Genomic DNA, 24623 nt, shown 5'->3' with positions numbered 1-24623 from the left:
ATGGAGAAATGGAGACTTGCTTTCCCAGATGCATTAGAGGTAGAAAAAAGAGAATCCTGTTACCTGTCACCATCACCCACAACAAACAGTCAAGTTAGTCCATAAGGTGGAAGGCAGGTGTTAGTGGCAACTCTTACTTGTTATTGATGTCACCCTATCTAAAATACAAAAAAAAAGGAAAATAAATTTAACTCCATATCCACTTGGTTAGAAGGGTCCATGGATGAGCTTGTGTAACAAGTATGCAGCCTTTGAAAAGTAGGTGTTTGTCTTTCTTGGGGGTTATAGTCTTGAGCCTTATATAGAATCTCTCATACTTAGTCTTGAGCCTTATATAGAATCTCTCATACTTGACACATTCCCAAAGTTTGGTGGTGAAGAGGAGGGAGTGGGGGGTACTCAAAACATGGTCAAAAATTGGGGGATGAGTGGGGGATCAGAAAAAGGGAGTGTTCTAGGGTAGAGGTGCCAGTTTAGAGACGCCCAAGATGAGGGCTCATGTAACTAGTCCAAAAATCATCAAAAACTACATTTGGATACATGGGCTAGTAGGCCACTTGGCCCTCTACATATGGAAGTAAATTTGTGCCAAAACAGTGCCAGCTGGACCTTGCAATTCTCATTTTTTTAAAACTAGTGTAATAAAAGTTGGAGTGGGTGAGAGAACTGTAATGTCCCTTGGTACGTGTCTGTTGAGCACAGGAGAGTGAAATGGCAGTTATCGGAGGAAACCACCTTGGGACTCAAAACTGAGGAAACCACCTTGGGACTCAAAACTGAGCGTCAATTTTCCCATAAGCCGCTTTTAATTCACCCAAGATTTAACTCTTGTGCTTCAGTTGTGGTACGTTGGTGCTCCCTACTCGGCTGGGCATTCTCGTCACAATCTGCTCGACGTCACTGTGGGGTTGGGCAAAGCTTCTGCGTGCGACGCCATCTTCTAGCCTAACTTCCATCTCGCCCCCTTCTCAATGCTCACATCTCGCCCCCTTCTCAATGCTCGTCTTGAAGCCTATTGCCTTGCTGTGTTGCACGTCAGTCAAAGGAAGGAGGGTCCATTTTCTGCATGCTTAGAAGATACTATTGAGACTCGTATTGTTTCAGCTGAGTTCGATGATGCACTGCCGGATTCCCACTATTCTGGTGGTCTTCTAGAGCATTCAAATTTATTTGTCCACGGATGAGATGATGGCATCCCAGGGGTGAGTAGTGCAAGGTTGTTACACCTGCTGGTTGTGTGTGTCACTTTCTTGTTTAGCATTCAAAGCTCCTGTATGCTTCATTGAGGTTGCTTTTAACATGCAGCTATTTATTCTGCGAGGGCCATGCTCCTATTTTTCCTATTTGGTGAAATGAAACGTCAGCTTTGTCAATTAAGCTATTGTTTGCAATGCAAAAGCTTGGCAGGAACATTCATACGTCCGCCAACACCCAATGCCCCCAGGCATTCAACAAGGCCAGCCGATTTGAGGTTCAGTGTTGTATGTCCATTTGCATCAACCTTCCCAGAGCTCGAGTCTCCTGTGGTGGCAGCAGACGCTACAAGCAAAATAGCTAGGATCGGCACCGTACCCCACAGAGTTCTCTTTGATGAAGATGAGCTTTTCATCCTCGATTGCACTGCATTGAGAGGGATTACGGATTTGAAGCATCACTGAAAGAGGGGGGCTGCAAGCAAGAAGTCCAGGACAGGGAAGGAGGAGTTCCTTAGCGGCATAGCTGTGAGGGTTTGTGGGCGCTTTGTGGGCCATTTTGGTGTGAATCCCCTTCACTTCTACTCGTGTCCTTGTCAAAGCCACGACCAACTCCTGCTGATGATGAAGCCTTGTACTGACCTGCTCGATACAGCCACAAAAGCAAGCTCGGGGCAGCCACATAAGGAAGCAAGAGTTGCTGCAAATGCTCCAGCCCCTTCCTCCACATCCTAGTTGTTCCATGTATACAAGATTATCAACTGGTATGTAGCAGCAACTTCAACAATTTCTGCAGTTGTTAGGTACTTGACCATGCAGTAATTCTGATATATTTTTTTTCTGCCCCATGCCTCGTTTTTTTGCAGGTTTAGGGTGCTCTAGAAGCTATCGCAATTCTCATTAACCATGTAACACCTGTGGTCATGACACCGACGAAGTGAGTGAGAATTCCTCACTCACTCAACAATTGTACTCCCATGGAAAGCATGATATTATTTGCATTAACTTTAAGATAACTGTTTGACTGATTTAAAAAAACTATGACATTGTTGACATTGTATTCTTGTCTCTGAACAACACTTAAAAGAGTATAGATTGGGAGATGACATTGCAAATCTTGTATGTGAAGGTACAAAAAGGCAAGGCTAGAGTAGCATGTAGCTTCAAACATTCAAGAGATAGAAAACGACAAACTTGCTAGAGTAAGTTGCAGCTTCAAAACTTCAGGAGTTACAAAATGGCAGTAGTATTGCCTGCTAGAGTAAGTTGTACTTTAAGTACTTACAGTAAAACCTCCAAAAAAACTATTTAGATCTGCCTTGTAGTGTTTGGCAAAGTTTCTAGTTGAACTAGCTTTGTGCTTGTTGTTGAGCGCTTCTGAGTTTTTCCATTCGTAGTCTCCTTCTGAGAGCATGGTAGGGTTGGTCTATGTGTAGCGGTCGAAGGAGTAAACCTTGTGTGGTCCCTTGCTCCCAAAGTACAGCTCGCAATCTTTTTTCAAAAAGAGTTTGTTGTGCATCCCATGCCTTTTTGGACTCTTTAGTCTGAGCTGCATCCTCTTTCTGTTGTTTCCGTGTTGCCTTATCTGCAAGAGTTTGCCTTCGCTTTTGCTCCTTCTCTACCTTTTTCTGCTCCTTTGCTTTTGCTATGTCGTCTTTTCGTGCATTCTTGGCCTTCATAGTGTCGATGTACTGCGATGAAGTGAGTATGAGACTATTGGTGTAGTCAACGAAAGCCTCTCGAGGTGCTCTTTGAACTGAAGCTTCTCTCATTGGGACTTGCAAGAGGTTAATGATACGTCCTTTCTCTATGGAATCCTTTTGGCTACCTTTGTTATGCCCATTCTCGTTGCTGTATCTCCTAATTTGATGGGTTGGCAATTGGTTTCCCTCTTTCGCATTGCTTGTCGTTTCTTGTACATGGTTTGGATAGTGTAGTGCAGTGGGTATGTTACCATTTGTTGCAGCTGCATCTTGCATGTGAAGCTCTGAACTGTAATCTTCTTCTCGCAGCAAATCCATGAAGCTAATTGTTTGAGAAGTCTCATGTGAATGATCCTTCGGGGTTGTAATGTGGCTAGTGTCGACTATGTACCCTTCTTGAATGTAATCATGTTGACCACCTCCATCTTGAGCACTGCCAAGCTGTTCTTGGTTCGCCATGATGTTCAAAGCATGGACTGCTTCTTCGTCGATGTCTTCCCTTACTGGTGTATTTGGAACCTGAGACAAATTGTCCTCCTCGATTCCTTCCTCCTCGTTTGCCATTTCTCTCTCTATACTAATGTACATGCATGGCATGCCATCAAATTTGCAGGCTGTGTTGTCTAGAGGCCAGATTCCTGTTGTCCTGAAGCCTGCCTTGATGTTGTGCTCATTCAAAGATAGTTGTATTGCTTTTGATGCAATGGCAGCGAGCTCTCTCTTGCTTGCTTGAGATGAAGCTGTCTGATGCTGCCAAGCTTGTCTTTGTTTCCGGAAATTTACCTTCAAAGACTTAAAAACAGAGACATCCAATGGTTGCAATTTGTGTGATGTGTGGGCTGGTAAGGTAAGAATGTCGATGCCGGCATGATAGGCTTTGCTTACAACCGCCAGTGACACGTGACTACCATGCCCATCTAAAATGAGCAAATGTCGATTCTGCAATCCCACGTCCTGACCTATGCATTTTTTGAAATGCTCAATCCAAGCTTGAAATAATTCTCCAGTCATCCATGCTTTCTTTTGCATTGCCACGGCTGCGCCTTCTTCACAGTCTTCGATGTAGTTGCCAATCATGCGGCTGCCCTTGAATATGTAGAAAGAGGGAATGGCTTGTCTGGCTGCATTGACGCAACATAAAACAGTGAGCCACTCCCTTGAGTCACACGTGAGGCCATACACTGACCTCGTACCTTTCCTTGCGAGAATCTTCATTCCCTTATCTCGTGATCCTTGGAATCCTGTCTCATCAGCATTCCATATGTTGGTAGGTGGATAGCTACTTTCTGAGTAAAGTGTCCCTAAGTTCTCATAGAGACTTTTGACTATATCTGGGCGAAACCTTGTAGCTCTTGATTGATCCAAACCTTCACAAACTCGAAATACAAGCTCCGGATGTCGCCTTTGAAAACCATCCCACCAACTCCTTCCTGGAATGCCGTTGGTGAAGAGTGTTTCCCGTGTTTGACAAATTTCTACAACTTTCAACTTTACATCTACTACAGCTACCCCATAACCTGAATGAGACTTTTTGAATATCCACTCTAGTAGCAAAGCTTCTTCTTCCTCCGAGAGGATGGTAGGAGGGCCTTTTCGTTTCTTTTGGGTTCGACCTTCTTCCCAATTGATTATTGCAGACTTACTCATCCCATACAACATGGAGCATTTGTGCAGTGAGAGACCTTGGTCATGAGCACGGAGAGCTTTGGCCATGTCTTGAGCTGTCCATGAAAGAGTGGTACGCCTTTTTGCTTGTGATGGTTGTGTAGCTTCTATCTCCTTTGTTTGCTCATTGTTGTTTTCATCTATTGACTTTGTTGGAGTGGTTGATGCTGGAGGTGAGGGTTTGGGAAATGTTGCCTTTGTTTGAAGCGCTAGAGGTGGTGTTTTACTGATTTTAGAGTGAAACTTCCTCTTTCTCCTGCTGCTCCGAGCATGTTGTACTGATGTTGTAACTGTGGTTTTCCTTGCTGATGATGTTTGGGCATGGCTGTTGGTTCGTGTGCCTCTTACCATTTTGTTTGTTTTAAAACAAAAGTTATTATATCAGAGTCAAACAAACTGTCTTTATACATTACATTGAAAACTAATGAAAATGATTATGATTAAAAACACGGTTTGTTAGCTTACCTTTTGGAGTTAACTCAAGAAAAAATATCAGTCCTCAAACTCTTTGAGAAGATGTGAATAGTCTCTCACCGAAAACTTTTTCTTAGGAGGGGGGGGAGAAGTGCGCTTGGGACTTGCAACTCGCTTCTCGATTAAGGTTGATGAGCAGGAAGTTGTTGTTGATGAGGAAGCCTTGGGTGATATGAATGGGGCTTTTTTGCGTTGAACTTTGCAGAGGAAAATTGGCATCACATGTACGCGTCCGCAAACAGCATACACGTCCCCCATGCTTGTGAATTAATAGAGATTGCAGAGTAAATTTTCAAGTTGTGGATGTCTTTCTAGCAAACAACCCTTACACTCACAGGGTGCTACTGAAGCCATAAGTTGTCATAGAATAAAGCTTGCAGAAGCATGCCAGGTATGTGTAGCAGGTTTACTCCTTGAGAGTGTTGGTGTGTGTAGCAGGTGTACTACTTGTGAGTGCTGGTTTGTGGAACAGCTGTAGATCTTGTGGGTGTTGGTTGTTGGCAATGAGTTTATTGCTGAGCAGGAGGTGTAAAATGTGAGGGCTGGTTGCTGGAGGTGAGTGTATTGCTGCTGACAGTGTGAGGTTTTGTGCCAGGACAGTTTGTTGGACTAAATACACAGCTTGAGTTCATCTGAGCTATTGCTTAGAGGCTTAATGAGCAGGCATTTTCCCCTGGTTGTAATGGATGAGTGTGTTAATGGGGATCGTTGGACTGAATTCAACATGTCGTTTTTATTTGATATGATAAGCGTACAAGGTATTTTCATGACAGTGTGTTGTGTGTGTCATCATTTGTAGAACTGCTCTTTAATGCATGCTGGAAGTATGATAGCCAATTGCTGACAAGCTGCTACTTAACTGTTGTGCAGGTCCATGATGAAAAGCGAAGGGCGCTTGCTCCATTTGTAGAAAGGGATGCGATGAGAAAAGAAAGACAAGCCCGCCAGCTGTAGAAAAGGAAAAGCTTAGTGTTAAATTAATAGTTCTCCTTGTATGGAAAAATAGACACGGTGTAAAAAGTGTCTCTCTTTGGGACAAAAATGTATCTTTAAATAGTAGTAGTAGTGTCTAATGTGTGTCTCTATTCTGGGCCCCGTACTTTTACTGGCACCTCTACCCTATTAAATTGTGAAAGGTGGGGGATCTTGCTAGACCCAAAAAAATCTCACGCTCCAAGTTTTTCCATAAATTTTTTTGTGTGAGTTTGGGAGATATGAGTATTGAGTAGAGTACCAAAAAAGCAAACCAAGGGGGTGGTTTCCATAGGAGTATTATGGAGAGAGAGAAATACAGAGGAGGAGGGGGGGACATATTCTATTTCTATGCATACACGAACACAATCTCCCCCCCCCCCCCCCCCCCCCCTCTCTCTCTCTCTCTCTCTCTCTCTCTCTCTCGCGCACGCGCGCGGAGCGACTCTACAACGTTGTTTTACCACTCTATAATCAATGTCAAAGAGTGGCTGCTTTGTATGTTTCCATTGAGCGTCTAATTGATTTACTCATTAAATTAATGTGGCATCCTTAGTGAGAAGTGCTTGGCAATAGTTTTATTTGTTAACAAAATTAATGTGGCATCATTAATGTTGAAGAGTTCGGCATTAATTTTGTGTGCTCACATGCATACCAAATCGAGTGTGTGGGCTCTATGGTATTGTGCGTGAATCAAATTGATTTAATGTCGAGACCAAAAGTGGACTTATGGTTTGCCTTGAATACGATTTCTCTCTAATGTCTTTGAACTTCTCTCTTAAGAATTTTGAAAAGGAGTTATATTGAACTTGTTCAACTGAAAAGGTTCCCGTCATAAATATTTCAATATCTGGGGTAGCATTGAGTTGAGATGTTTGACCTATGGCACACAGTTGGCGCCTCATCTCTCTCCCCTACTAGTAGGTGGCCTCACCTCTACTAGTTGGTAGCCAACCATTGAATTACAACACTCTTTCTTATCAAAATCATGGTAAAAACTTGGCATGCAATTCTCAAAGATACCTTACGTGTTCAGTGTAGCTATAGCCATCAAAAACTCTCTCTCTCTCTCTCTCTCTCTCTCTCTCTCTCTCTCTCTCTCTCTTCCTTCTTGAGCGACTCTTTCTCAATCTCCTTTTGGAAAGCTTAGCTATCTAACGCACATGCTCGTCTTCAATCACCAAATCCCACTTTAAGAAAATTGAGTTGTTATATAAGGCCTACTTGCGCTCTGTAGTTCGCACCCAAAAGTTGCATGCACCTTTCATCCGTAGAATCAGCAAAAGCTCTGCGCTCCCTCTCAATACTCTTTACCTACATCTACACACTATACCCCTACACACACATAGCATAAGTGCACCACACCATCAAGCAAGGCCACTCCAACCGACCCACACCCTCTCGGATTCATGGACAAAGCTTGGAGAGCAACCTCGGATCAAGCTCCTTCCTGGCAGCACTCAACCAAGTTGAGACCACCTTCGAGAGGTTACACAGCAACCACATCCATGGCCCTAGATTCGTCAAACCAGGTAGACATTCTTTTGAGGTCTACTGAGAGGATATTCTTTTGTATAGCATTTAATCTACTCGTACTCATCTATACTTATGAAAGGTTTTTGGAATGATGAATGGTGTAAGAATGCATGAGCGGGTATTTCTTCTTAAAACAGGGCGAGTTGTTTAACAAAAACACACTTAATTTTTATTTATTTTTACATTGCTAGACTTTGGTATAGTCTGAAGATAGGCAACTTATGTGTCACACTATATATATGTGGTTTTATGAGAAAAGATTTATAAAAATCCTCGAGGTCTCCATGGGTGATTTGACATATGGTTTTTTTGGTAAAATAATTAATAAACGAGGAAAAGAGATGGTTAGAAATCAGGAAAATCATAAGTTGACACCTGATGAAAATGAGTTCAGAAGGTTAGTTAAGTCTTGAAGAACGAACCAAGTATGGAAAAGAAGGAAGATGTTTTAAAAGTCACACTAAAGGTCACATGAAAAGAGATTGTCCTAAGAAAGAACCCACAGCACCCACAAAACCCACATCTTCTGTTAGTGTCATAAATCAACAAACAAATGTACCCCGAGTTTCAAATTATCATCTAGATGGTCTCTAATGACGTGTTTGTTAGTGCGTCACCGCGACGAACATCTATAGCATAGCTATCTGGTACTAACATAATGTCAATACTCAAGGAAGTGATCGGATGGAGCACAGAGTCTCTTTGAGGTTGTCAATCTCAAGAAGTGAACCTAACAAGCAAACATACCAACTCAACAAGCAAACAATCACTCAATGATCAGGGAAATCTGCCTATGTCCTTTTTTATCGTTGTAGGTCATCACGCCATTTCGGCATTCAAATGGACTCGAAATGCAACAAAACTTTAGGAGAAGGAGGTCTACGACACCTATGGCACTATACTACCGAGTCTGGTCACAATCCGGTCACAATCCGACAAGGTACCAAAATCACGACCCATCATGAAAAAGGTTCTAAAAACTGCAATAGAACATACCAGAAATGTCGCTGATTTAAGAACACTCTCAAATGGTCAAATCCACACGTTAATTGGAAAGAAAACTCTATCTATCTCTCTCTCTCTCTCTCTTTATGTGTGTGTGTGTGTGTGTGTGTGTGTGTGTGTGTGTGGTGCCTCTCCCATGGTCATTTGGTGTGAGCAGAGTATTCCTTCTTTGTCATTAATCTCTCACTTTCATGTTTTGAAAGGGGATAAAACACAAAATCCGGTAGCATCTCTTAGTTGACAGTCAAATAGTTAAAAAAAGAGTTAGGCATTACATGATATGGAACCTCTCTTTGTCATTCACTCTCTAAAGCATGAGAATCCTTTCGTGTATGGCAAAGATCTCAGTGTCATTATTGATCACTAGACCCTCAAGTGGATCCATCACATGCCTATTGCATTTTGGAGCGACTGTCAAGCTAGATGGTCCCATTCTATTGAGCAATTTGGTGGTTTGATTGATTATTTTCCTGGTAAAACTAACCCAATTATTGCATATACAATCTGTCAGGTAGGGCAGTTCTTGGCTCTTGAGTCCAGGTCCATAGTACCCATTCAAGAAGTATCTCTTGATAGCAATTTGGTGGTTTGATTGATTATGTTCCTAGTAAAACTAACCCAGTTATTGTAGATACAATCCATCAAGTAGGAACGATCTTGGCTCTTGAGTCGAGGTCCATAGTAGCCATTCAAGAAGTATCTCTTAATAGCATGAAAAGTCAGTATGCATTTTTTGAGTCTCTCATTTGTGACAGTGTCTTGTATTTTTGTCATCTTCTTTGTGTGTTACCTTCTTGTAGGGAATCCATATTGCAAGATGCACATGATTCACACAAAAGCGTGAATTCGCTTTAGAAAAGGTAAAAAGTTTGCATTCAAGGAGTACACAATGTTTCACCATTGTTTGTCATGTCAATAAATTTTGCATCCTGTAGGACACAGTGAGTATAAGCATTAGCATGATTGTCCATCAAGCATTGGTATTCCCTTTGTGGTTAGCCAAAATCAATTGTTTTAAGTAGAAAATTCAAGATGAGATCACAATTTTGGTAAGCATTCTTTGGAAAGTATGGCACCCCATCACATATTTCATCTACATTTCACCCACAATATTTTAGGAATCGTAGTTTCTTTCCAAGAAAAAGATGTGTCTATGAATTTGTGGTTGCCTAACTAATGGTCAATGACATTATTTTTTGTGTTTTTTGGTTATCATTGTTTCATAGAGATTCCCCAAAGGAGATTCTTGAAGAGGACAAAAGATGAAGTTGAAGACATGGAGACAAAGCACATTTCCTTACATTGCTTTTGGCATGGCTCAAAGAAGCAATCATATAGTCCTTTTTGAAGTTCAAGTATCATGACACCCATGTAGTAGAGTGGGCCGACAAAGATTTCTTCACAGCTTCCCTAGAGTTGTTGGCAGACTACCGGGAAGCCGTACAGCTTAGTACTTGTACCTCACCTTGAAAAGGGGACAATGTCACATGCACATCTAACCCTATATGCATGTGGGCAAGGTAGCTCCTACTTGTAGAGTTTAGGATAGCCTAGAAAGTGTTGTGGCACCCTTTGTGAGCATGTATGTAGGACCTACATGCCCAAGCACTTTAGCATATTTTCATACCCTCTGATTGCACATGATCACTACTAGTATTTGCTAGGTGTAGGCACTAGGGAGTGGTCACATTTGAGTCATTAGTATCAAGCCTAGGTAGTCATCAACAACAAAAGCACCTCTTAATAATAGATTATAATTTATTGATAAGTGCCATGCAATTAGAATTTGTGGGGGGGCTAAAACGAGATTGCTCAAGCCAGCTTCCCCAAGCTCTAAAGGTGGTCCTCTAGGTCATCATTTGGGCATTAACCTATCAATATGCAATACCGCAATCAGCATGGAGATCACCCTAGCATTTCCAGCAAGTCAACCTCTTGAGGATTCCCAGAAATCACTTCTCCTACTCGTTACATCCAGGTTTGATTAACCCTTTGATGATCCTTACAGCATCTTGTGAAAGCATTGCTATGGCTTTTACTTTTGGGCTTCCCAAGACATCTTCTAGGAATGAAGGTATTTGGACGATTGTGGATCGGTTCAGTAAACATGCACACTTTATTCATGTGCACAAGAAGATAAATTCTGAGTACATGGCTAAGATTTTTAAAGTCATTGTGTTTAAGTATCATGGTATGTCAAATCTATTGTGAGTGACAAGGATCCATGCATGAATGGATTGTTTTAGCGAGCTTTATGGCAAAAATTCCATTAGACATTGCAATTCTCCTCTTCTTATCATCCATAGACAGATGGATAGTCTAAGATTGTAATTTTGCAATACTTGTTTTATTGAAATGTTATGCCTCAAATGCTCCAATGCAATGGGAGCATCATTTTCCATTGGTAGACTTTGCTTATGACAATACCATACATAACTCCACTAGCAAGGCACCGTCGTTTGAAATTGTGGAAGGAGCACGCAAGCTTCCTCTTATATTATAGGTAATTATGGATGAAGTGTTTGAGGTAGATAAGGTTGTTGGCGATTTGTACTTGGCTTCAAAGCCTTCAAGAAGGGCCATTGGGTCTTTTTGTGTTTTGAGAAGGTAAGGCTAAGGAAACAGTAGGGCAAACAAAAATTGTACCCGAAGCTTTGCAAGAGATATTATGGTCCCTTCTAAATCACGGATGTCATTAATGATGTTTCCTACATGTTGTCTTTGCATGCATTGTTGTTGGAAGATTAGAAGAACGGGTACTAAAATTCTTCAAACCTTTCACACACACACACACACACACACACACACACCCATCAAACCTCTCACCATCTCTCCCTTAACACAGTACACAAACAAGTAGACAAGGACACACCATACACACACACACACACACACACACACACATGCACACAAGAAATAGATTTGATGGTGGAGAGGAAGATGGTGACACAATTACTACACACACATACACAACTTAGCATAAGAGAAGAGAGAGGAAATTTTGCAAGAGAATGGCCTAATGTTGTAACACCCAAACTCCTCAACACCTCTTGTGGAGTTGGGTATTTAATTTCTTTATTGATTTAGTTGGTGCCAAAATTTTGAGGCCCCTCTTTTTCTTTAGTTCATGGGTGGTACCTATAACTTATTGTATGACCCTTCATAGGGCAAGTTCTCACAAAATTTGTACAATGGAGCCATATAGGCTTATTGAAAATATAACTACAACATTATGCAAAAATAAATGGGTGAAAAAGTATTATTTTATTATTAGGGCTTCTCTTCGGTTCCCAAAGTTCCAATATACATAACATCGACTCATTATTAGTGAAAAATAAAGATAGTATAGCAATTAAACATTACATGCCAGCTATCCCGATTGTAATGCTAACCATATACAATAGGAGGGTGCCCAACATCGTAGCATTCCTCCCACCAAGGATAGCAACTGCCTTCAATTACTCAATAGAGAATCAACTGGACGGTGAGTGATGGGAAGTGTGTATTGTGGAGAAGATCTAGGAAGTTTCAAAAAAAAAATCGAGCATCCATTTGGCATCTTCTCTATAGGGCCCTTAAAAGTCAACACATAGCGGTTATAAACCATGACATTGCGTGTGGTGGTGGTCTTATGATCAACTATTTGTGCAGGGAATAAGTTGTTTTTCTTAATCCACAAGTGAAGGTGTATCTAATGTGTAGGTAAGGGTCCTCAAAAGAGTAGTAAAAGACTAATGTGAAATGTATTGTGAATGTACTAGTGGGAGGGTGAATCTAAACAAAATAAAACATCATTAATAACAACAAAAACCTTACATGGACCAAAAAAAGGAGGAGCGAGATTCACAAAAACATTGGTGTCAACACTTTTGATTCTTAGCTTTTCAATTCGAAGCATAATATAATCACCTTCCTTCTTAAACTCGTGTGCCTTGTGATGTTTATTATCATGCTTGGTGTAAATTTTTGGTGAATGCTTTATAGCAGAATGAACACTTGCATAAATGCCACAAAAAATTCTTAAAATTGTTATGCTAAGCCTGACATTTAATCAATTTTTTTGTGAAGTTGTTTTTTAAAAGGTGAGTTTTAATGATGGCCTCTTAGAATTCTTGCGCTCTCTCTCTCTCTCTCTCTCTCTCTCTCTCTCTCTCTCTCTCACACACACACACACACACACACACACACACACACACACACACACACACAAATAGATATGTTGTTGTATTCATAAGAATATACATTTTTAAAGTACAAAGTTCTTTTCATAAACAAAGGAACATTTAAAAATATATTTGAGTGCCTTTAGATTTGCCTCCACACCTTCACAGTATAATCTCCACCACCAACTCATTAAAAAAGAACACCTTGGAGGTTGGATGCCATACTTCAATAACCTGCATACTCATATAAGAATAATCAACTGCACATTTCTTATACTATAATAACTTTTGGAGGTTGGTTGTTATAGGCATTACTCATTGACCAACTATTTGGCGCTCTCTCTCTCTCTCTCTCTCTCTCTCTCTCTCTCTCTCTCTCTCTCTCACACACACACACACACACACACACATGGGCAATAGAAGGACTCATTCAACCATGGGTACATGTGACCCTTCCCTAAAAAGCCTTTGTAGACGAACTTTGTAAACATCAAGGTATTGGCCTATTGCAAGCTTGGATTATGACATTTTTTTCATCATTGATTCGATTGCTTTGGGGAATTATCCATGGTCAAGCGCACAAACCAATTATTTTGGAAACTTATACGTGTCATATGGGTTAGAACATACAATCAATTCCATGACAATTCTGAAAAAATTGTTATTAGATACTTACCCTCAGTGGGTCACCCCACCACTTCCACTACTTGGTAAAATTGCTGCAAGGTGGAGGTGCAGCCCCTGAAAGAGTGAGGCATGTGTGGAGGGCAAAGAATTGATGACCTATTAAACATACAAGTGGTAGCATTGTTTATCTACCAAAATAATATGTTGTTCACTTACATTTAAAAATGAAAAAAATAATCTCCTTTTTTTTCATTAGCAAAAAGGAAGCTCAAGTTAGGCTTTGCCTTTTGGGCATACCAACAATACTCAAAATATCAGAGTCGATCATAAAATTTTGGGGAGGGAATTACTCATACATAAGGAACATCACACTTCCACTAGCCGATGTTGCTTCTTTTCATCATGGTGAATTTCTTGATATTCTATGGCATGGAGCATCACTCATCTCTTACATCTATCATGGATTCTCTCTCTTGATTGTAAGTCGACAATTATAAACCGTATAGTGAACGTTGAGTTTCATCGTCATCGTAGTTCACATGTAGTTCACACCACCATTGTGCATATTTCACATGGTATTCACCAACCTTGTGTGGCCAACATTGAGTTTATTACATGATCACCTTGTGATCACATCCCATATGGTGCACACCGTGACCACAATAGCTCACCAAGCACGATTGTATGATGCCGCTTGCCTCTTTTGACATGTACCATTGATTCAATTCGTCATGAGGAGGGATGTATGGAGCCACCCTTTTAGTTTTAAAGGGTCCGCCCAAAAGCACCTTCAAAGGGCCTATGAGAGAGCCCGTGATTTTTTCCTTTTCCTTTTCAAGGAAATGGACAATTCATGTGCATCAAGCATCTTGAGCCAATGATCTCCTTTCAATGGAAATTGCTAATTAGTGGTGTGGCCATACACCTTTAACATTTTTAAGACTCTCATTAAATGAGGGTATGATCTCAACCGCCCCCTAATGTAGATATTAGGGGGTTAGTATTATTTCAAACATGTAGATATTAAGGGGTTAGATATTAGATGATCTCAAACACCCCCTAATGTAGATATTAGGGGTGTTGTGCATGCAATGACGCGTCTCTGTTTCTCTCTTCATCTGTGTTGGATAATGGTAGCTTATAAGTTTTATTAAAGACTTAAGACCTAGTACATTATAAGGTTAGTATTATAGTAGCCTCAAACAAATTTCCATTGACGTGGCATTTTCCAAACATGACGCCAATGACCAACGGTCGTAGAGAGAGAGAGAGAGAGAGAGAGAGAGAGAGAGAGAGAGAGAGAGAGAGAGATGTTAGACAAGGGGAACTAGAACCTAGGAGTCCTCCACCCAACCACCCATTATATAGGCAAGTCCCTGGCCCTTTGCCCTAGTTGGACTCCCCGTTCCACACCACCTAGCCCAACCCTGCCCTTGTCTAGTCCGGCCTTTGCCGGTGTCCTGACATTACTCCCCACTTAAGAAGAGTTTTCGTCCTCGAAAACAAAAGTGGGGAACTTCTTCTTAAGAACACTAATGTTTTCCCAAGTGGCATCCTTCATGGATCCAACTGTTTGGTTGACCGAAACACGGTTCTGCAGGAGGTTCAATGAAACCAAGAGTAACATCTTGATTTTCCACATTGTTGTCCATTTACAACCGTTTAGTGTGTAGACTCCATTTAGAACACACATGAGTATGCTAAACGAGTTATCATGACAAAGATATACTTGAAAGAGTATCGCTTTTCACTTTGTGTGAAAGTAACTTGCTGACCTAAATCATCAGCCAAGTGTAAGTCCTTGACTTGTCTTCAAATTTCATCAGTAAACAACCCCACCCTAACGAGTTTCAAGGTTGAGAACCTGACTTATACATGCAGAGACTACCGAGTCGCAACATGCATTAACTGATAGTAAGTAAACTCCAAGAAGAGCAATAAAGGCTTACTAATTGGATCGCGTAGTGCTAACGTACGCACTTGCATATCCTTTAGCACAAGATTACACTTTGTAATCTGCATATCCCCTTGGATAAGTGACATTACTGAGGTGTGTTTTTCCCACGGTTTATAGCCAAACTTTCCAGATGGTTGGTAAACTAGATAGCAATATCGTACCACATTGTTGAAGAATCAACAATGGAATGAAGAACCCTCGTGGTTAACTTGAAAAATCTACAAGCATCCAAACCGAGCCATGACCTCTATTGTTGATTGGTAGACTTAAAAAATAATCTCATAGAGATACTGCACTTAGAGTGCAAAATGCTTCATAAGAAACAACTTGAGGAATATGCATGCCGTTCCAAATCAGCCTTTGCTAAACACTAGGGCCCATAACACCTAGTGTGCATGCATTTAGCAAAAAAAAGATGTGAACCTATTTATCCATGGTGATCCTTGCCAATACTTATGGCAAATGTGATGCACCTAGTACACATTAAAAAGGAATGTAAATAGGTATGAAAAGATACTAACTACTTTCAGTTGCAATCTTGTGCAAGCCTTGCTGAAACGTCTAAACCATAATAGAAGGTGAAACAGTGATTACTTCTAGGTACAAACAATGAAACTTTTTCATTTGCTATATGTATAAACAACCATCTGTAATGTTGTTTAGCAGTACTTGTACCTTAACAAGTCATTCTAAGTATCCGACAATTTCTGGCCACTGAAATTGCTCCTGATACGCCGTGCTAAAAATGGTCTAGAAAACTTATTGGATTGGCACTTAGGGACTTTGTCGTGACACATATTTGAAATAGTGGGCGCCAGTGTCAATCCCAAAGACTCATATCCTCCACATGGGGAATATGTCTCATGTAAGAATATCTAAAAAGGAACATTCTTCAAGTACAAGATGTACTTGTGTGTGGAGGTAATTGCAAACACTCTATGACGGGAGTGAGAGGGACCCTCATTATCTTTGCTCCACACTGGCTAAACCGAACACCTTGAGTCCCTAGACCATGTTGTATCCCATGTGACAACATGTGCCAAATCGAATCCTATAAGTGGATTCATAACAACATAATGTACATTGGACACTACGGCCCAAAATACTTGTTTTGACATGCCCTTGGCATGGCCCTGAAATATTCAAGCGTATTTAAACGACTTGAAAAAACCAAGCAATGCATACTAAAAACTGGAATAACACCAAATCAATAGATGCGTACCTAGAGATTGAACTGAATGTTCACTTACCCGTATTCAAATACAGAGGAACACGTCGTCCACGTGTGAAAAAACAAGCAACATTGCACTAGAAACCCTGGGTGTTGACTTCGCAATCCAAACCCGTTGGGTAGAAGCTACGTAGTCAAACGCCTTGGTAAGCCCCTTTGTAGAATTGCGCAACTAGCAGGTAACAGTAACCAACCTAGTTAACCGTGTACAGAATGATGAGAATCAACTTAAAAAGTTGAATTTTTTTGCTACCGTGTGGTAGATTGTGGAATTATTTCCTTGAAAGTATAAAAGATCCAATTGTGATCCTCAATGCGTATGGGGTGATTTAGTAAGCACCCGTTGGGTCGTACCCCAAAACTGTGATGCCATAGACACTCGTAGTGCTATAGAGAGAGCAAGAAATCCACACAAGTAAGATGCCTAGCTCGTATCAACAGCCATGTTGTCTCAACTGTTTGTTGCCTCTAGACTCCATGGTATAGATCAGTTGCTGATGTAAGTGCAAGAGTATCAAAAACTCAATTGGAGCATTGCACTAGAAACATATAGTGCAACAATGACACCCTAATCCTCTGAAATGACAAGACTCTTGCTCGTCCATTAACGTCGATACGTTCCCATTTCTAGCTGAGAGTTAGAGAACCTTGGCTCATGCTGACTCCCAAACAAAACATGTATGAAAAACTTCTTAGAAAGTTTTCATTATTCTTGAGAGAAATAAGAAAAAGAGAGAGAAGAAGAGCATGCTGGGCTGAGGAACTTTCCTTAAATTTGTAGAGTGTGTGCCCAGAATGTGTGCTCTTAGACATCTTATGCCTAAATTGTAGCTTATCCTATAAGCATACCACAATCTGTCTGTACGACGCTCTCATCGAGAGAGGCAATAGAAAACACAAGTCAAATCTTGACCATCTAACGTGTAGGGTCGTGACTGTATGAGGATGACTTGAAAAGGGCACCTTGCTGGTGAATCTAGTCAAAATTTGAGGTGCTTTTTAGTGTTGTTGAGTGTTGATAGCAACCAACAATCATATTAAACAATCCATCCGTAGTCTGTCCTTGACGGAGTTGCGAGTGTGTTAGCGGAAGCGTAATGCATGAAGCGGTAGAATTGAATCCACTGCACTAGCATGCCTGGCATGAAGAATTGTAAGCCCTTGCAGAGAGTGATGGCCTCAACCATGAGAACCAAAACTATAAGTACCTTTCACAGTTGAGACTGGTAGGGATTCTGTGAGCTGATATTCCCTATTTTTCCAGTTCCCTGAAGCCGTGTTTCCTATAAAATTGCCAAAGCACTTTGCTTTGCACAATGACAGTAATTGCCAAGTAAAGTGTAAATAGGAAAAAACTGGAAAAACTTAAACTTGGCTAACCTTGTCGTTGTTGCTGTAGCGAGTTGGCCCAATAGTCCGTGGAAGAAAATTCGCTTAAAAAATGGCGCAAAGCCATACCTGCTGCACGAGTGGGGTCTGTCGTATGTACAGATACGTCCCTTGTATCATATACGCCCGTCTGTTTCTCATGAAATAACCTACTGGCATATTGTCAAGTCCGTCCCAAGTTTGTATACTCATAGCATAGGCCAAACATGGAAGTCTTGTCTTTGCATGATACTTTTTAGTAGACCCACTTTGGATGCTACCATGCCTCAGAGCTATAGATACTCTTGCTCATAGACAAGTGTCCTAGTAAAAGAAAGTTGACCTTGTCAAGCAGTCACAAATAATCGACCTTGTCGAATTGTACGATGTATTGAAAAGCAAAAAATAAAAATTCCTTGCAAACTATGTGCCTCGTACCAGATTGGTTTGATGATGGAGACGAAGCCGTGCTCCAGTGATGTCTAGAAAGAAGCCCTAACAATTTGCTTGACAGCCTCTGGAACTAGTTGTTAATGGTTGGTCCTGTCGAGCACCTGCCGCCTCCTTCATCAAAATTAGCAACAGACCGTGCCGATCTCCATGAGATTCTCCAGCACCACCATGCCCTAACCTTTGGTAGGCATGGACAAAAGCCTTACTGTGAAACGAGAGCATTTCTTACTCAAGCCTTGCTTGATTTTGGTTGTCAAACCAGTCATTGGTCTTCGGACAACCAAAGTGTGCTAAACACAACCCTCGACATGATCCAACCATGCGGGGTTTTTATACCTGCTAAAGGCCTGTGATAATTGTCGTATCGGCCACAATGCCTACGTTTTTGAGCATCCTTGGACCTCGAACCATGTCCAATCTTGAGTCAAAGCCTTGCTCGAATATCGAAGATCATATGATTGTCGTGCCAATACCTTAATACAAAACACCAATATGATGATACTGTCGATCTTCTGTGAATAGCAATTGAAACCTTGAAAGCCTCTCTTGCAGAGGACCATGACCTCATCAAGATTGCTTTGAAGCGGTGATTGAAAACGTCCCTTGTGCAGATGAAGCCATATTATCAATGTTTTAGCCCTCTTTGGGACTCTGAAAGCAATCTCCTCGGGTAATCTTCTTAGTTTGCTTCAAGGTGCACCCTCCATGAGAGCTTAAACATGTATAGTGGTACTTTTTGGACCCAACGACAAGCTGTTCTCTCCACAAATAAAGCCGAGACCAAGGCCGTGCCTTCAAAGGATTTTGAAATTTTGTACAACAAGTCGGAGCTTTGCCGTGATTGCCTTGGAAATTTGTCCTCGAATGCTCAATGCGGAATCCCGGCTACATGCAAATCTGATAGTGCTGAATTCATCTGAGTACCTGCTACACTCGATGCACTCGGCCATACAACTATGGTCCCTTTGCGGAGGCCCTTGCATGTTTATGCATGCCATGACAACCGCCAAATAGAATCAAGTTGACTCAAAATTTCTGTAATTTTGGACATATCGCAGAAATATGATGCCATAGCTGTTGATCGATGTTACCCTGTATGCTTGGCTTCGATGGCCTAAGGCAAGCGGAAGAAGAATATTTGAAGGGATTATCTCCCATGGGCACCTGCCCTTAGTACCTTTATTTGCCCTAAGTCCCTTGGCCTTGGGCGTTCCCATGAGAAACGGAGTCTGCAACAGTAGTAGATGGCGATGGTGGCCGCTCGGAAGACAGCACAGGCCGCTACAGGCCGCAAGGGAGAGAGATATAGAAACATGAAATATACCCCTGCCCAACGCGAGCTCATCGAGCTCAAGAACTCTTAATTCTGTGCTGGTCGATTTGCACCCTCCCCGGCTAAGCGAGCCTGCACGCGGCTCGATTCATCGGCTTGCAAGTAGTCAGTCCCACGCCCGACACAGTCGACTTTTGTTTGTTCATGGAAGTAGCCAATCCCACACCCGACACAGTCAAATTTTTTCGGATCTCGACTTCGTCCTCTTCATCTCCATAGAATGCCTGCCCTTGCATGAGAGAGAGAGAGAGAGAGAGAGAGAGAGAGAGAGAGAGAGAGAGAGAGAGAGAGAGAGAGCGAGACCATGCAACACCATGCAAGTGCTAGGCTTCAGTCTTCTCCTTCCTCCATGGCTACTCCTCCATGCCCTTCGCCCCTGAGCTCTGATACCAATGTTAGACAAGGGGAACTAGAACCTAGGAGTCCTCCACCCAACCACCCATTATATAGGCAAGCCCCTGGCCCTTTGCCCTAGTTGGACTCCCCGTTCCACACCGCCTAGCCCGGCCCTGCCCTTGTCTAGTCCAGCCTTGCCGGTGTCCTGACAAGATAGAGAGAGTTTCCTAGGTTATCCCATGTTGTAGCCTTGGCAGCAACACTATTGAGGGAGGGAGAGGGAGAGAGAGCCTTTCCCGTTGCGCACTGAGTCGTGAAAGAGAGAGAGAGAGAGAGAGAGAGAGAGAGAGAGGGAGGGAGAGGGAGATAAGAGAAGAGATTGTGGTCTGATTATCTTTTGGGGAGACTTTCTACTTAAAAAATAGTAAGTTTCTTCCTTTCAATTTTACAATTTTAAAGAAAACTCTCTGCACCACATTGTCTTTGATTCTTCAAAATTTGTGTATCAAAAGTTAGAGCAAATTTGGCGAGCTGCACTTAAAACAACTTCAAGTTCACTGAACGTAATCAATATCAGTCACTCTAAAGAGTATTTGTGAGCGATACCTATATGCCTTGACTCCTCTTGAAATGTATATTCAATCTGTGAAATCGGGTCATGTTGTTAACTAAGCCGATGTCAATTAAGAGAAGTTGTTGAAGACCTAAGCCCTATGAATGCACATCAAGGACAAATATACAGAAGCAATAAAGATTGGAGTTACACATTTTTTACATTTTCTCAAAATGGCCATGTATTGTAAATTTTTGATTTATTTCAAGCCATTGTAATATTGTTATGTGTTATAGGCTCAATGAGAGTTCCAAGCTATAAAGAATGGGTCAGTTAATGTTCTTAGGTTGTAGATTCAGTAAGACGTGGAGCCTTGAAGGCCTTGGGCGCCTGGAGAATGCATATTTTTACCTTAGGTATATAAGGTAGTGTGTAAATGGAATTAGGGTTCTCAACCTCATTTGTTGAGACCGCTCTTTAGTGAGAGCTCATGAGGTGTGTGGCTATGAAGTCCTTGAGCTTCTCCTTGCTCATGTGACTTGATTAACACTAATCAATGTTTAATTCTCTTTCACTATGCCTCTCTCATACTTTCTATGATTGTCTATGATGCTTTGATTAGCTAGATTGCAACTAATTAGTGGTTAATCTTGCTCTAATCTTGTGTGATTGCCCTTTACTCTTTGTGTGTTCATGTAGGTTTGATTGGAGTGTGGATGTTCAATAGATCTATGTGTGTGCGCTTTGTGATTAGTGTGTTGCATGATGGGATTAGTGATGTGTGCAAAGAAAAGGTGGACATTTTTGAAAGAATTGTCCAAGGAATCCGGACAACGCGAACATAACAACTGCGAATCGAAGCACATAGAAAATTGGAAATGCTAAATTCGATGTAAGTGCATCTAACTTATCATTTTTTATGCAATCATATGATTTTGCATCACTGTTAGAAGCACTAGTAAAAGCATTGCAAGTTCAAAATCTGCGTAAAGATGCACAGGCACCTCAAAAAATTAAATTCATCCTCTGAACAACAAATTCTTGCGTGAATTTAGTCAAATAGTCTAGTTATCACCGAAGGTCGAAAAGAGTGTTAGGTTTTCAAGTGATTCTTCATCCACAACCAATAATGTGCAATCATTCACGAGTCTAACAATTAATTATGTCCAGTGATAGATCTAGAAAGGATGGTTCATTTTAGAGGAAAGAATCTATTACAGCCCATTCTCTCTAGAGTTGAATGACATTACTCGAGTGAACCCAAAAATCTGTCCAGAGCCAAACTCTCATCCATCAAAAGTCAAGCTTCAACGCCCCTTCAACGTTACGACCAAACCAACATATACTTTGACCAAAATAAACATAGATATAAACGAGAATCTATAATCTATGATGCCTTGGGTTCTGAAACCACATAATCTCATGTCATAGGAGACCCACGGGATAGACCTATGACAAGAACCTCATGTCTTTTTGCACTTGGAAAAAATGTGGCCTTTCAGCTGTGGCCAACCACAGCTGGAAGATGCTCCTAAATTTGTTAGCATATCCAGAAAAAAACGAGCAGAATACTGAGAAATCATTTTCACCACCATTCAAATAGGTTCAAAGACCATCATAGCTCCATTTCATGTGGTAATAGCAAAAGATATACCACATAACATCATATTGGGAGTGCCACTAGCCCAAAAGGTTTTAGAGATACAGAGTTCAAACAAGATGCAACAAAGAATGAGGTTGACAACACAAAGTCCTCAAGCACCATATGCCGTGTTTTTGGTTTTGGTATCCATATCTGCATGCTACCTCTATAGTAATCCTGTTCTTTTAAACTACACTGTGATGCTACCCATCCCATGTGTTTGTCTGTTTGTGTTAATTTTTTGTCTTTAATCCACACTGGATCACTGACTTTTACTAGACTGCTTGGAAAAAATACTTGCTTGACTCTCATTTGCTTCGATGAGTGCATGGGCTGAAATACCTTTGCTTTTTTGGGTGGCTGCCTAGAGATTTCATTTGGGTCAGTGATTGATTGGGTGTTTATAAAGCCTGGCTTGCTTGAAAAATTTGATCCATGGTTCTTTGATGTAGAGGCATATGATGTCACACCTTTTGTGCTAATCGATGATAGGTCCACTTTAGCTTTACCTTTGTCTGTAAGATGTGTCCTTGATTCTTGTGACATTTGCAACTCTGAATCCAGCATTAATGGTAACTGTAACTATTGCTTGCTACCACTTGGAAATAAAGTAATAGCATTGTATCTTACTTGTAGGCTTTGTGTTGGTCTAACCATTGATGTCCAAGGATGACATCTTCAGGCATGTCTTTTGAAGGCTTTACTTGAAACTTTACCTACTCTTCATGCTTCTGAATGCTAAGAATAGCAACCATTTCTCCTTGACTTGTAGCCTTACCTCGCATTGCTTTGCTATCTTGTTTGCATGGAGTAATCTCAAGTATTCTCTAGATGCTCTCTGAAACCATATTGCACTTTTCTTCTTTATCCAGTATCGCATTGCATCTGATGCTAGATTGATTTGCACTGCGGAGGATTATAGCTATTCTCATTAGTGGTTCTCTTGAAGATCTTTGTCCAGCTCTTGCCATATCTCTCATCTTCATCTAGCTTAGTCTCTATGGAAGGTGATTTGAGACTTTGGGTTCCACTAGGATTTCCATATGTTCTTTCAACTAACATTGACTGACAAATCTTTGGACTTCCTATTGCTTCCTGGCTGTCTGCAACCATGATCTTCTTAACTTTTGGCTTTGATGACATTTTCTACTCAATAGCTTCCATGGTTTTTTTTTCTCTGTTTGATCTGCACTTGCTATTGCTTGATTTGCTTTAAGCTCTTCATCACAGATTGGAGATGAATCATCTTCAATAAACTCTGCTTCAGCATCAATGTCCATTTTAACAGGGAAATCAAGAGCCTCCCAAAGTAGAAGGCCCGCTAGGTATCCACCTCAACAATATCCCAGGATACCTAAGAAGCGACAAAACAAAAGAACAACACCAAATGCTACTCAAGTCTACCACGGTTCTCAAGAGGATACAAAACAGAGATGGATTTTAAAGAATCTTGTTTTTGCACAAAGGTTCTACAAAGGCTATACAAAGATTTGGCTACAAGTCAACCAAAGGCCACTTGCAATTGAGACATAGCTGCCTAAGTCTTCCAATGATCCTAGTCAAAAGATAGATTCAATAGTCAACAAAGGCCAGCAAGAACATCAAAGACTCCTTTCAGTAGGCCCAATTGGAAAATCAATCGGAGAATGGAGTCTTCAAAGTATAAGAAGAACAACCCAACCAACACAGATGCAGATTCAAAGATGAAACAAGTATGGCAAAAGAAACCCTCAATGCCAACTTGGTCCTTCACTAACCCACTTTATGAGGATTCAAGCTTATTTTTACCAGAAGAAATGTTTGTAGTAAGCTCAAGAATGTAAAAAGTCGTTGCCATGGTGCAAAAAACACTCTTTGGCATAGTCAAAGTCAGGTTGCTGAGCCGAGAAAAGAGCAAAGCGTTACTCCCAAAGCTTCAAGTCTTAATAAACTCCGTGCTAAGAGTCATAGTTATTAGGCTTACGCTCATGCACAGTGCACTGTAAGATGATAGCACATATCCTCGACAACGACGACCCTTCTTAAAGGGGTGTCAACTTGTAAGTCACGTCATATGCTACACCTTCTTTCTGAAGAACCTCTAAAAAATCTTTCTTGCACAACAGATTGTTTTCCATGCATTTTTGTGTATGCATATATAGAATGTCCCATCATTGGATATATGCATTAGACACTCTTTTTTGCTTCCACCTATGCACCTTGAGTAGACTACAATAAGCAAACCAATGTTCCATCATACTACTCTCATATACTTGTTGCCCTCTTATTTCTATATCCATCAACAAATAATCTCTTCGATACTCTATTAATATTTCCCATGCTAATAAGTACTCCCATAATGCGCGTATCCCAAACACACTTTTTTCCCACTAGGTTTTTTTACTTTGGTAATTCAGGTATTAGACTCTAATT

At 41.1% G+C, this 24623-nt stretch overlaps 2 protein-coding genes across 2 annotated transcripts; one reads left to right on the top strand and one right to left on the bottom strand.

The window, feature by feature from the left end:
• Positions 1–397: 397 nt before the first annotated feature.
• On the top strand, positions 398–2250 carry LOC147463380 (uncharacterized). Its single transcript, XM_086488546.1, has 3 exons — positions 398–1202; positions 1400–1957; positions 2060–2250. Exons 1-2 carry the CDS (start codon positions 1186–1188, stop codon positions 1656–1658), a joined length of 276 nt encoding a protein of 91 aa, XP_086344672.1. The 5' UTR covers positions 398–1185; the 3' UTR covers positions 1659–1957; positions 2060–2250.
• A 141-nt stretch (positions 2251–2391) lies between these two features.
• On the bottom strand, positions 2392–5782 carry LOC147463379 (uncharacterized). Its single transcript, XM_086488534.1, has one exon. It carries the CDS (start codon positions 4910–4912, stop codon positions 2543–2545), a length of 2370 nt encoding a protein of 789 aa, XP_086344660.1. The 5' UTR covers positions 4913–5782; the 3' UTR covers positions 2392–2542.
• Positions 5783–24623: the final 18841 nt, after the last annotated feature.

This window comes from Adiantum capillus-veneris, chromosome 2 (assembly GCF_014529385.1).
Source record: "Adiantum capillus-veneris isolate H3 chromosome 2, ASM1452938v2, whole genome shotgun sequence".
NCBI lineage: Eukaryota > Viridiplantae > Streptophyta > Polypodiopsida > Polypodiales > Pteridaceae > Adiantum > Adiantum capillus-veneris.
The sequence above is the reverse complement of the archived record's forward strand: the minus strand, read 5'-3'. Positions and strand labels throughout refer to the sequence as shown.

Coding starts and splice junctions, on each gene's coding strand:
- LOC147463379 (XM_086488534.1), bottom strand. CDS start 4,912: ATGGTAAGAGGCACACGAACCAACAGCCATGCCCAAACATCATCAGCA.